Below are 14,780 nucleotides of genomic sequence, written 5' to 3'. Positions count from 1 at the left end.
TGTCCAGAGCCTGATGAGGTGATGATCACTGATGTCTGGGGACACCAATCTATACAGTGAGTGATTATCTGGCACAGCTAAGCGGTTGGTGAATAGCTTTCAGAGGAGTCATAGGGGATGAACTTTGTACTGACATCTGATTGGCTGTTGGTTTCTACTTTTTTTTTTTTTTTTTAATTCTAGTGACGGTGTTAGAAAACGAAAGGTCTGGTTCTTTTCATGGTCCTTCTCAGATTTTTGCAAGCTGGTGACCTTCTGAAAAAATTGAGAAAATTGCTGTTGAAATAAGCAGGAAGAAGAAAAAAGTGATCATCCATTTTTAGATGTGTTTACAGGCTGTATGACTCAGTGCTGCTTCTGTTAAGAGCAAGTATGTGGTCTTTTTTGGTACTGAGATGCAAACAGAGGAGGCTTGTGGTCTATGCTACTTTCCGTGAATGATCAAGTATTGAAGTAGAAAAGGTCTAACTGTACATTCAAAGTGTTTTGCTTATGGAGTCCTCTCTCTTCTCCTCTCCATTTTGGCTAGCCTCTAGATTCTGTCAGCAATATCTCACTTGTTCAGTAAGCTACACCTTCAAATATTGCACCATGGACTTCTTTGAGACCAGCCGAGAAAATGATCAATCTACCTGATTCACAAGAACTCAAGTCAAACAAGTAGATGATTCTTGGCTGGCTTGTATTTGCTGGGCCATCCCACATTGTCCCATCACCAGCATTTCTAGCAGCAAAGAACATTCTCTCCTCATAAGATTTGTTTCTAGAAATAAGTACTCTGGCCCTAACCGAACCAGATCCAACAAGAAACAATAGCCAGTACCATTCTAATGGGTGAAAGCAGAATCAAGGGTTTTGCCATTTGAGGAAGCTAACAAAGCATTTCAGTATTTACTGAAATAAGTATTTTAGCAAGGCAGACTTTGGCTCAATTTGTGTCACAGTCAGATCATGAATCAGAGAATGATTTCATTGATTTACCCTACTCTTCAGTCTTTTAATGCCTCCATTGATTAGGCAAGTGAGACTGCTATGTGGGAGGAATATCATGACAGTGAAACTGAATGTTCTTTTAAAGTATAATTAAAAAAACACCTCTTGAAGAATCTTTGTATGTCAAAAGTATTCAAAGACTTTCTTCCCTAATATGAAAGATTCTCCACTTTGGTTTATTCTTCCCATCCATGCTCACCTGATTTGAGTGAAGTTAGTCCTACAGGTCATGAACAATCCTGAAATTAGTGGGGTCACCTGGGATCAAACAAGGGAGCAATGCAAATTCTTGAGAGGTCACTGGGAACTTCACAAGGATTTGGGGGAATACCTGGGATTCCACATCAGGCTCTCAACATTTAGAAAATAAGCCCTTGGGACAGGCACGACCAAGCATACACCATGAAAATAACCTGGGTTTCAGAACAGGGAAGAGCTGGGTTCACATCCCACTTCCTCTATGGAACTCATTATTTATCTTCTTTGGTTCTGAATTTCCTCGTTTGTAAAATGATGATAAAACTAGTTAGAACAATCTACTTGATAAGGTTATTGTAAAGAATTAAAATAGATGATGTGTCTAAAAAAGCTTAGCAGGATACCTGATACATAGAAGTTGCTTAATAAACACCTGCTCTATTTCTCTGAAGGCAGGGAGGAGTTGGAGGACAGAAGTGGAGTGGGGGGCAACGAGGTTTTCCAGCAATCTGTGTTCTTGGAGGTGGAGTTAATGCTGCTAGATCTTCTAAAACTCAAGGGAGAAACTTGCTCTAAAGCTGCCCAGGGAGGCATGGGATGTATCAAAATGAAGTCTTAAGAGTCATGCACTTGACCGGTGGGTCATATTTCAGACGGACCAACAGACTCTAATACTCATTCTGCTACTTTCTAACTGCATGCCTTTTCTAACTGCATGCCTTTGGGTAAGTTATTAAAGCTCTCTGGCCAGTTTTCCTATTTGTAAAGCAGCGAGGACACCCATCTCTTAGGGGGTGCAAGAGACCCCTGGTTTGCTTAGCCAACGCAGGTCTTCCCTTCTCTGAGCCTTGGAGCCTACTCTGTAGCTTGTACCTTCCCCCAACCAATGTAGGTGGCTGCCTGGAGCAAGGATGTACATCATAAGGGCTGGAGGCTTAGAGACAGAACCCCACTCTCTCACAGAGAGACCAGTGTGTCCTCTTGCCCCTTCCTCAGCTGTGTCCAGGGAAGTCTGCGCCTTGCCTGACTCAGGGTCAGGCTGAAGGGGAGGAGCGTAGACAGACAGATGTGCTCATGGCCCAGGAGTGGAGGACAGCAGTGGTTAGGTCTTTTCATGGTTCTGCTTGAGTTGGATTAGCTGAAAGGTGAGGAAGTTTAAGCCCTTTTCAGTTCCTATTCTAAATAAATGCTTTTGAACAAGGACAACAAAAAAGACTTCTCTGAGACTTGGAGACTTGATTCCCTCCTCTCCAGGAAGGGCTCTTGTGGCCACGCTCATTCCACTTGTGCTTGTCCCCTCGCTTGCCACAGAGGAAGAGACTGGGCAGCACTTGACTTAGGAGGACCCAAACTATTGGCTGGGCTGATAAAATCAGCTTTTCTCTCCTGGGGGCTGAGATGAAGGTCACGATGAAACAAAGTGCCTAACAGAGAGCCCAGGGTAATAAGAATTCAGCGGGGTTTATTTATTTATTTATTATTAAAAAAATTTTTTTTTAATTTTTTGGATATTTTATTTATTCATTTGAGAGAGAGAGAGAGAGAGAGCAAAGGAAGGGGAGAGGGAGAGGGAGAAGCAGACTCTCTGCTGAGCAGGGAGCCCGATGCAGGACTCGATCCCAGGACCCCGGGATCATGACCTGAGCCGAAGGCAGACACTTAACAGTCTGAGCCACCCAGGCGTCCCGATTCAGTGGTTTTTAAACCCAAAGCAAAGGCAACTTCCTGCCATCTGCTCCTTAACTTTAAAAAACTTCAGTCCTTGGGGTGCCTGGGTGGCTCAGTTGTTAGGCATCTGCCTTCGGCTCAGGTCATGATCCCGGGGTTCTGGGATGGAGCCCTGCTTCGGGCTTTCTGCTCAGTGGGGAGCCTACTTCTTCCTCTCCCACTCTCCCTCCTTGTGTTCCCTCTCTATGTCTCTCTGTCAAATAATAAAATATTTTAAAAAACAAAAACAAAACAAACAAAAACCTTCAGTCCTTAGTAGCTACAATGTGGATAGTTGGTACAAGCCTAATGGGCACTGTGGGTGTGGCCAGGGGTGGGGGTGAGGTGGGGAATTTTACTCAGGTTTTGAAGTGACAGCTCCAACCAAGACAAGCATGACACTGCTGTCTTTATAACCCCTTCATGCCAAAGACATTTCTCAATGAAACATGTATTTATTAAATAGTTCTCCCCCCAACCCAGAAAAGCCTAACAATTCTCATGCCAGAAACTTTAATGTCATGGTGTGAGTGTAGGTAGATTCAGATGTAGGAGTGCTTATTTTTAACAAGTCCAATTGGGAAACAGCAGAGGTGAGATACCATTTCGAACCACGCCTCTTTCTCACGTGCGCGTTCGAGTCTATAGCATTAGCCTCACGACCAGCTGTTTCCTCACCCCGTTCTCATTCAGCTCATTAAATGCAGCAAAACTTCCTCAGCAAAGATTACATCTCATTTTTCTCATTAAACCAGAACAGGCACCATGTCAGGGAAAAGACGGGATTTAGCTCCTGCGATCTTACATATCCAAGAAAGGATATGGTCTCCATAATAAACAACAAACACACAAAGAAATCCTTTCCTATTTTAGTATTAATCTCAACCATCAACCCATACGGTGAAGATAGAATTTTTGCCCATCTGTGAACTTCTCATCTTTCCCCGTATTTTCTTTTTTCTTTGAATTTCTCAGGTCATGAAAATGTTATTCCTTTTTTTCTCTTGCTATACAAAGCTCAAGGTCAATTTGACTTGTTTTTCTTTTATCATTTTCATCCTAATTGAATGTTCTCAGCTAAATGTACAAATGATTTTTTTTTCCCCCATGAGAGGAAATTTGCCTGCCCGCCCACTTTCCCTCCTTCTCTTGCTCTCTTTTAAAACAAGAAAGTTTCTGGAATCACGCAGTGGTGTGATTAATGTACTTCAGAGATTACCTAAAGTTTGCACATATGCTGAGAGATTCTGCATGCTTTTGGGGACGGCAATAAGGACTTAGGGCAGAACACCACTCCTCCAGTGCTATGCACTACGGTGTAGAGCCAGTTAGACACAGCATGGGAGCCCCTGTCAATATTTGGCCTTGATTTACATATATATGTATGCACGTGTATATGAATGTATAGGTATATGCATAGATGTGTGTGTGTGTGTGTGTGTGTGTGTATAATCTATAACCAGCAAGGTGTAATCCAGACTTGTTTGCAAAAGGAGCAACAAGTTCAAATGCACAGCTAGGTATGGGAGAAGACACTTAATTAGAAAAAATGAATTTAAGAGTTCTATATTGTCTCAACTGAACCACTGCATAAAAAAACGGAATGAAGTGTTGTGATTGCTGCTCTGGTGTCTAGGAAGAACAGACTACGTGGACTGTGTGTTTTGGGCCAATAAAAGGCAGTTACTGAGAGTTATGGAGTAGAGCCGGCATTCCATGAAACTTGGACTATGGACTGTTACACAGTGGACTGTGCTGAGGAATCAAAAGTCCATGGTTAGAGGGGGAGCTCTGTTAGAGATGTGTCTAATAGAAAAGATCCGGTAAATACAAGTTTGGAATTATATTTTAAGGAAAAAAGGGCAGTAGAGAAATTTACATATTCTGTAACTTTTCTTTCTTTCTTTCTTTCCTTCTTCCTTCCTTCAGCTTTTATTTATTTGACAGAGACAGCAATAGAAGGAATACAAGCAAGGGGAGTAGAAGAGGGAGGAGGAGGATTCCTGACAAGCAGGGAGCCCGACCGACACAGGGCTTGATCCCAGGACCCTGGGATCATGACCAGAGTCAAAGGCAGAGGCTTAACAACTGAGCCACCTAGGCAACCCTGGAACTCTTCAATAGAAATACAAATTCTTAGAGATTTGGAAGCACAAGGGGATATATTATATGTGACTCTTTTCCCTCTACAAGTATACCCTTCCAGGCAAGGCAGCTATATTCTGGAGAAGATAACAAGTAAAATCCATAGTTACAGAATTTTTCAGTAAGAATACTCAAACCAATGACTAAGTATTGACGATAAACCCCCTCATAGGATTAAGAAGCTGAAACTAAATTACCACTTTTTCTTATTTGCAAATAATCTTATTTGCAAATTTGTCTCAAGGCAACTGAATGAAAAGTAGATATTCTTCTCTCTCGACAATCTCCCTGAAATAAATGGTACAAAAAAGCAATTGTCTGAGAGAGTCCCATTTTCTTAAAGAAAACATCCTGGATTAATTGACAAGAGTACCTATTTGTCCCCACGACACCAATGCTTATGGCATTTGAGGCTTGTCTCTCAGTGTGCAATTTAAATATATACCCATAAAATCTTTGCCAGTAATAACTTCTTGTCTGTTGATACTGCCTAACCATTAAAATCTCTATTAACAATCTCACGTTGGATTTGATGAACCTTACAGAAAATGTTTTCAACACTTCAGTCTTGCAAGACACTTGCTAGGTAAAGCGGGAAATGCAATGATGAACTAAGAGTTCCCTCCCCCAAATTTACAATCCCATGAGAGGAACAAATATATATATAAATAAAAGAGTAAAATAAACATGGTGTGCTGTTGGCAACTTTGCTATGTGTGTGGTGGCTACGTCTCAGGATTTTTCTTTTATTTTGATGATAATTTTTTTCTGAAGAAGTATATTCACCTGGTGTTACCAGCTGAAGTGTAGTTTGCTTGAATTATTTTGTAGAGATATTTATTTATTTATTTATTTAGAGGCCAAGCTTGTGCATGTGAGCAGGGGGAGGGTAGAGAGCGAGTGGGAAAGAGAGTCTCCAGCAGACTGAGCGTTGAGCATGGAGAGCAACGCGGGGCTTGACCTCAGGACCCAGAGTCCATGCCCTGAGCAAAAATCAAGAGCTGGATGCCTAACTGACTGAGCCACCCAGGCACCCCTGCTTGAGTTATGTAAAAGGGAGAAGTTTCAGGTCACAGGTATGTCTGTGTAAACATTATGCTGCTGTTATTATGAAGTATTATAGAATACTGTTAAACTGATGATCAGATAACTTTGGTTCCTGCACCATTATGGACATGGTAGATGGCAAAACCTCCCGATTATAAATCAAATGTAGATCCTCAATGGAAAAAAAAAAAATCTATGTAATCTGATGAAGACAAACAGTCACCAAATAGATTCTCACATTTCTACAAACCTTTAAATTCTTCTCAATAGCAATCTATGAAGTTATCAAATTGCAAATATCCTATTTGGAGAGGACACCTCCCTCCCATTCATTTATATATTGGAAAGCTTTTTGAAGTCGTATGTTCACCAAGGGTGTTGTGACTGAGGTACTGTAAGAGGAGTAAAAGTTGGCAGAAGAACAAGAGATACCATTATTATGTAGCTAGCTTCTGCTTGCTCTAAAACTCTTTTTGAGAGAGAAGTGGTCTTACAGATTCTAAAAATTTTCAAAAATGCCAGAGAGGGCAGGTGGGTTCAGAATAACTTTCCCTACTTTATCCTCCAGCTGTACTCCTGATACACCCCTGACACCAAGACGGATATTTGCTGTAATGCAGTGAATTTTCATTGAATTAAGGTACTTTATGCACTTTCCCAGGCCAACAAATCATCAATCTTTTCTTCCTTCCAAAGACAGACTACAGAGAAAGGACTTAAATAAAATACATTCATTTGGTCTGATCATAAATAATTTTATGACATTACATCTTAACTCAAGATTAAGACATAAAAACAAATGACAGTAAAAGAAATACTCATTTGAAATAACCCATTTATAATTAAAAGTCATAGCTCATTCTTTGGTATGCTCTCGATTTTAGTGCCTACCAAGATGAGTCATGTTATAAACAGGTGAATCCTTTCTCTTATGTTAGGGCCAAAGGGTTGTTATTTTTGAACTGATTAAGACTTTCCTCTAAACTCAAGTGTTTATGAACAGAATTTCTGGTTTGTAAAATTAAATCAATGTTGATTCTGTCAGAGGGACGAAGAATAACAACAAAACCCATACGAATAAGAAAGCAGAAACTTACCGTATCACGTTGCCTGTTATCTTTCCCTGATATTATCAAGAAGTAGTTCCATGTCAATAGTAACAACAGAACCAGTGGTATCATGTAGAGCTCAAAGTTCCAGACAACAAAGAGAAAGAGCTGGAGGAGAAAGAGAGAAAAAAAGATGAGTCAATTCTGACTTTCATTAAATGGACTCTCTTATCCACATCCCACTTCAAAAACACAAAACTAAATGCTTCAGAACGGAAAGATTTATCTGGAAAACAAAGCCTTGAGGACTTGTTAGGCATTGTTCTAAAAGCACCACGGATCCCTGGAAAGTTAGTGTTAAGATTTTTACTTTGCTTAATTTCTATGAAGGAAAACCAATATCATTACCCTGACAACAGATAATTTTAATTTTTTTCATCTAGTGAAATTATTGTCAGGTTGGACAAAACAGAGTTTAAAAAAAAAAAAAAAGGCTGCCAAATGAGCTTCACTACATTGTCAGACATAACTGGTCTATATGCCTTAATGATAAAGAAGGAATCACTGTTTAATATCATGGACTTTTTTTTTTTTTAAATCTCACAATGCAACACACATAATAGGCAGATTAAAATACCAAGTCTGCACCACAGAGCCAAAGAGCTCACATTATGAATAAAAGCACTGCTACCAATAAGTCTAAAAATAGGTTGGCTTAACATTTAACACTACCATAGAAATCAAACAGCTATTTAAAAAATAGAATAAGTTTGTCAAAGGAAATTTTTAAATGTCTATGCATATTAAATTTGAAAACTACCAACTTTCTATGTATATAAATTATTTTTTAATTGTAAGACAATTAGATTATGAACTCACCTAGCCTGGCAGGAGGAGCCACTCTAAGATCATCTGCATTGTAAAATCAGCAGCAATGTGTACAGAGTGTGTCTTGTCCTTGTGACTGCATGCCATCCCCCCAAACCCCCACCTCGACTCTCTTATAATTCTGCAGAGATCATCTAAACTCTCTAGATTTGTGGCTCCAGCTGCCAAGCAAGGCAACATTAAGTCAAATGATTTCGTGGCGGTACTGAAGAGCTGGATTCCATTCTGTTCGATTCCTAATGCATCCTCCCCTCAGTTTCTGCCTCTGTAAAATGGGGCTGAGAAGAGTATCCACCTGACAGGTTGTGAAAACTAAACAGCTGGCCTGCGTTAGGTTACCACACTGCGTGGTACCCAGTCAGTGCTCCAAAAATATTTGTGTTGTTGTGTAAATGTTTATCGATCACTTACGAAATTCAGAAAGTTAACTAGGGATAATCCTTAGTCCGTGACTGAAAACTGGAAAGTCATCTGCCTACTGAGATTTAGCTGAACCATAATGTGAGTGGAAATTTGAGCCGGGTGGTTGGGGTAACACAGACATCAGGTGTTTGACAGGCCAGGAGGGTTAGGAGCAGTGCCCTGAGAACACTCATGTCTCAGGGCAGCATGGACATTTCACAGCCTTCTTAATATGCTTCAGCCAAGCCTACGTAGCAAGATGATGGAGAAAAATCAACCTGTGCAGAGGGGTAGAGAAACCCATGGCCTAAGGACTGGAAGGCAGATTCTAGGCATTAGAAAGTCACTCTGCCTCCTTAGTGTTTTCATTTCTAAACACACGGGTCTATAGACCTGATAATCTTTAACATCCCTTCCCTAATATTTAAAATGATTTCATGGCATTACTGTGACATCTGTTGCCATTGTTCCTGTTTTATGTGGCATTAAATCCTGAATTCTTGGGATATTTATAACCCAGATGGACACCAACAAATAATGACTTAGTAACCCAAGAAATGACTTCTGGACAGAAGCAACTGGCAACTATAGATTCAAGTCCCTGAATAAGAAAAATCTCAAATATATCGGTGCATGAGACACAAGTCTCATCTTTACTTTCACAAGTAGAAGGATTTCCAGAAAAATAAAATATTTCTATTTAATTTTTGAAATTTATGCAATATATATAAAGATGATACAAATTATAATTGATGGTTATGATTATTTTATTAAAATGTGTTTTTAAAAGATAATTCTTTATTCAGGAAATGAATTAAGGCAAATTTGACAGACATGAACACATGTGAACGGGAAAATTATTTTTGGCTAGAATCCATATTAATTCTTTACATATTTATTTGCAAAATTTAGGCAGTTACTAGAATATAAGCTCTTTAAGAATAAGGACTTTTGGGGCGCCTGGGTGGCTCAGTGGGTTAAAGCCGCTGCCTTTGGCTCGGGTCGTGATCCCAGGGTCCTGGGATCGAGCCCCGCATGGAGCCCCGCATCGGGCTCTCTGCTCAGTGGGGTGCCTGCTTCCTTCTCTCTCTCTGCCTGCCTCTCTGCCTACTTGTGAGCTCTGTCTGTCAAATAAATAAATAAAATCTTTAAAAAAAAAAAAAAGAATAAGGACTTTTTCTTTCTGTTCACTCTTCTACCCCCAGAGCACAGAACAGTGCTTAGAAATAGAAGGTATTCAATAAGTATATATTTGTTGCATTAATGAATAAATGGGCACTGGGTTCCCAAGTCTTTTAACATGTCTACTTTATTATTGTTTTACTAAAAGTGCTATATAGCCATTCTATGACATCAAGTAACTTTGTGAAAGTGTATTCAGAATTACAGCCTTTGATGACACTAACCAATTTCTCATTAAGGCACATAAAGATTCTCTTTCTATTCTGGCCATGAAGTTATAAACTGACTTATATATTACGGTCTGACCACTGTCTTTCCTTTTGGAACTTCCTCTATGCTTGTCTTTTCTAAGGACATTCACATGACTTGGGGTGTTCTGGCCTCACAGATGGGACTCAGATGATTCCATAACAATATGTCACCAATCGTATTCATTTGAAATTTATTAAGCGCAGATATTCCATCCTGTAGTGTCCACTCACTGGTGTTAGAGTTCTGAGGTCACCCAGAATAAAGTTACTTGGAATGTCTATATGTTGGTGTTAGTTGGAGAACAGGTATTGCATAGAAAAAACTTTCTAGATGATAACCAAGTAATCAAGACACCTATCATGCCTTTTTCTTCTCTAGATACAACATCACTAGTTGCTTAAAGCACCAGTCCACAAGGTATGGTTTCTGGGGATGTCTCCATTGTGGACATCATCCTCTCATCACATCTAAATCCATAAGCAAGCAATAACTTTCTTAAAATACAGTGCTCAGAACTGACATGACACATTAATATCTGTGGTATTTATAAACTTAACAACATGAGCACCAGAACATAAGATGGGGAAAGATACAGAAGAGAGAGAGAGAAAAAGGTAGAATTACATTAGTTTCATAGATCTTTGTAATGGAAAAATAATCTTCCCTATTTTTTTTTTTTCTTTTAGAATCTAATATTTAGGGAGCACCTGGCTGGCTCAGTTGGTTAAGCAACTGCCTTCGGCTCAGGTCATGATTCCAGGGTCCTGGGATTGAGTCCCACATCGGGCTCCCTGCTCAGCAGGAAGTCTGCTTCTCCCACTGACCTCTCTATTCTCATGCTCTCTCTCTTTCATTGTCTCTCTCTACCTCTCAAATAAATAAATATTTTTTTAAAAAAAGAATCTAATATTTAGGTAACTAAGTAAGGGAACTCTGCTATTGAGAATGCCTTAAAAAAAAAAAAAAACAAGAGAGCTTTGAATAAACTCTGAATATAAAAGTATTCATTTTTAAAATTCAATACCTAACTGGAGATTTCAAAAGGTCAAAGTAAATAGGAACATAAAGACCGATTAACAACAAAATATACTTACTGAACATTTACTATGTGATACACAATAGCTGATGTTCAAAATTAAGATACAGCATGGTCTTTAGATTCAGATTGCTGTAGTGAATGGTTGCATTCACTATAGTATTAGTGATTATTATAATACTATATGAATGCAACCATTCACATGCAAGACATTCACATGTCTCCACATGCAAGCTTCCCTTCACTCAGGGCCCACCTGCATTGAGATTGATGCTTTCCTACCAAAAAGCCACAATAACACTCAAGACCAGGTCCTCACTGTTGTCCTAGGGCAGCATATGAAAGACCTCTGAGAAAACCCAGGAAAGCTAAGACACTATAGGAACTATCCTTGGTCCTGACTTCACTTATTCCTAAGATTGAGAGAAAAAAGTCAGATATCGTAACAGGCTAAAATGGGGTGGAAAAAGAAATCTAGGTACAATTAAAACACACACACACACACACCCCTGGCACATTCACAGAATATAAATACAAACCATAAAAATCCTAACATTTATCCTGACCCATACTTCTAGAACCCAACTGAAGCTGGTCCAAACTGCTGACCCACAGAATCATCACTAAATAAATGGTAATTGCTTTAAGCTTCTAATTATGGGGTGGTTTGTTATACAGCAAAAGCTAACTGATACATATTCTTTTTCCAAAGAGACAATAGTGTATAATAAATATGGTCTGGACCAGAAGACTGAAGAAGTGGTTTGAGTTCCATTTCTGCTTTTTGATCATCACAGGACTTTGAGCAAGTCAGTTATTCTCTTTTATTTGAGTCTATTATTTATCAAATGGAGATGGAAACACCTGCCTATTTCACAAGCTGGCTGTGGGGAATAACTCCTGTAATGTATGTGGAAACGTTTTATCACAATGTACTCAGTAAGTTCAAGTATTATCAATTTGATGCTTTTCATATTTAAAATTGTTTCTGAAAAATTCAGAGACTTTATAAACTAATACTCCAAGAATGGTCATTATCATAACTTCAAGCAGTTATAGAAGATGCGTGGTATCTTTACAGGGATCTGTGTGCAAAAAGGATATGTTGGAAGGAAATCATAAGTGTTCGATAGCAGGGTTGCTGTTAAAGTTTTCGCTAATAGCTGAAACAAGAAAAATCCAGGTCTTCACATAAACTCACGATTTCTAATAAATGACATTATCTCACACTGGAGTTCACATATTGTGAGTTCTTTCTTTGGAGTTCACATATTGTGATCTCCAGCCTTAATCAGGCTTTTAAACATCAACCATTTTAAACAACCTCATGCCCCTAGATATAAAAGAAACTTGTTCTGGACTAGCAGATTTTTGACGGTCAATTCCTGTTGATATATATATATATATATATCAGATAAAACGTTTCCATCTCCATTTTGATATATATATATATTGCTTTTAAATCCTAATACTTTTTATCTAAATCAATGTTATCTTGCTTATGACAGCACCAACATCACAGAAAGCAATTATTCAGTGTCTATTTGGGCTAACTTTAAAAGCTATCTAAATTTAATCATAAATATTCAGAGTAGCTTTTTTGAAAATCTATAATTTAGTAAAAGCTAAATAATATAATTCATCCTAACAAATGTCTTATATCACATTACCTAAAACAAACTTTAGGGAAAAAGTCCAGAGAGGCAGGCTGGGAAGGCAGAGATTACTGTGCTTGTTTTGCAAGTAGGTAAATTGAGGCTCAAATTTAAGACTTGTCTACAGACACCTGCTACTGGGTGGCAGAGCCAGGTCTTCTGATATCCAGTCCAGTGTGTTTTTCCACCAGTACTCCACTGTCTCTCAGGGGAAGGATTTTTATAGTGAATATTGATACTCAAAAGTTATTAATTATTTACGGACTGATCATTCAGTTTGTAGATTTTCTGTATGTCTGTTTCTTTCCTTCCTCTTGCTCTGGGGTAACTACTTTTACATTAGTGCAAAGAAACAGAATACCACTCTTAGGCATTCTGGTAAAGGTTTTGCTTGGCAGAGAGGTCAACAAATAATGGTCAAAATGAGGTTTGCAGAGCCCAATTTCATTCTTCCCCTTTCTCACTATCTTGCATGGCTCTGAATCATCAAAAGTTGGCTATTCACAAGACTTCTATTAAACAGGGTTTTCTTCTGTCCAAAATGTTTAGAAGAGGTTAGCAAGGTGCCGGTACAGCCATAGATTAGAAAATGAATGAGCCAATTACATTTTTACAGATAAAAAAAGAAAAAGCCTTACTTTTTCACATGAAGATTAAACAAAAAAAAGAAAACCTTTTTCACTCAGAAGCTAGATGAAGATGGGCTGAGGCTTTTCACTCCTATTTAAACAAGGCAAATTATGTCAAGAAGAGTGAATGATTCAAAATATTAAGATTGTAGAGCAACACCATTTCTTAGGAGGTGCAAGACATGCATGATTTTTCTTTCTTTGAGCCTGGGGTCTTAAGAGTCCCAGGCAGGACAGGGCCATTCACATTTATCCCATCAATTGATGCTCTCATTGAAGAGCAGTGGAAGATGCCTGCTTTCAATGATCATTCAGTGCAACACATGACCGCATCCCTGGGGGAGAACACTTCAAAAAAATCATTTAAGTTGGAATATTGAATATCCTATTCTTTTGCAAACTACAGTATATTTTAAAAAGAAATCTCATCCAAAATGATTAACACTTCCTACTGTTCAGGAAAAAAGCCTGCCCTTTCAGACTAACAGCTGTGGATCATTAGCTCTCCAGTGATGAGATGTGTTTGATGAGTATTTTTCTTTCTAATTAAGAGATGAGATTCTCTATTTGACTGTCTCTTCAGAACGAAGTGAAGAAAAAAACTCCCTGCCTACATGGAAAGGCCCTCTCCTACAAAACAATTAATTATTTCACGGCCCTTTTAGAAAATCCTTTCCCTCCCTAATTTCAATTCATTTTTTTTTCCTTAAACTTAACACATTCACACTCAGGCCTTCACAGTATTAACCCATTTTTCACCCAGCATTCCCTCTCTGGTGTCTTCCTGTTTGTTTCACCACCCAATAATATCTACTTCAGGTAAAAGAGAATGAGGAAATGTATCAAAAGTACATATATGCTAAACCTAACAGAGAACATCTGGTATGGGAATATTCTCTGATTCAAGAGAGGCCTCAAATTAGAGAGATGATAAATACATAACATTTGCTTGTTGAGGAACTAGGCAGTGCTTTAAAACAAACCAAAAACAATAGCAAAAAACTCTAAGGGGTTTAGCAGTACATTAAAAAAATCAAAAAAACAAAAAAGAAAAAGACAACCACCATCACCACCACCACCACCACCAAAAACTGTTTAAGGTAATCTGTCCTTGTATTTCAGAATGCCTGGGTTGCTCAGTGGTTAAGCTGGTGTCTGCCTTCAGGCTCAGGTCATGGTCCCAAGGTCCTGGGATCAAATCCTATGTCTGGCTCCTTGCTCATCAGGGACCCTACTTCTCCCTCTACCTGCTGTTCCCCCCTGCTTGTGCTCTCTTTCTTTCTGACAAGTAAAAAAATAAAATCTTAAGAAAAAAAGGAAAGTATTTCAACTCTACCAATAAGACTGGCCTTAAAGAAGAAAGCTAGGGAATGTAAAGTGGGACCTAAAAATACAGTTTTTCTTGTTGAAAAAACCATCCGCCAGGTTATAAAACTCTCAAATTAAAAATATGATTCAAGAGTATAGTAAAAAGCAAATGAAAGAACTCTTGGCAAATTAATCCCATCAAATGCTTCTTTAAATCCTTTTAGGTGCGGGGAGAGAAAGGAGGGAAGGCAGGGAAGAGGGTCCACTTTCAAACATTTGGGTAATATGC

General features: G+C 38.8%; 1 protein-coding gene across 14 annotated transcripts in view; it reads right to left on the bottom strand.

Moving 5' to 3' along the window:
• MCTP1 (multiple C2 and transmembrane domain containing 1) overlaps positions 1-14,780 on the bottom strand; it is a gene marked incomplete at its 3' end in the record, with an annotated part of 521,765 nt that overhangs the window by 88,696 nt on the left and 418,289 nt on the right. For all 14 annotated transcript variants that reach the window (XM_082723856.1, XM_082723868.1, XM_082723870.1 and 11 more), the window contains one exon: positions 7,188-7,307. In XM_082723856.1, the coding sequence (XP_082579982.1) occupies positions 7,188-7,307 (120 nt within the window). The remainder of the gene's footprint in view (positions 1-7,187; positions 7,308-14,780) is intronic.

This window comes from Mustela nivalis, assembly GCF_964662115.1.
Source record: "Mustela nivalis genome assembly, chromosome: 3".
In the NCBI taxonomy this organism is placed as follows: Eukaryota; Metazoa; Chordata; class Mammalia; order Carnivora; family Mustelidae; genus Mustela; species Mustela nivalis.
This window is presented reverse-complemented; position numbering and strand designations above follow the sequence as displayed.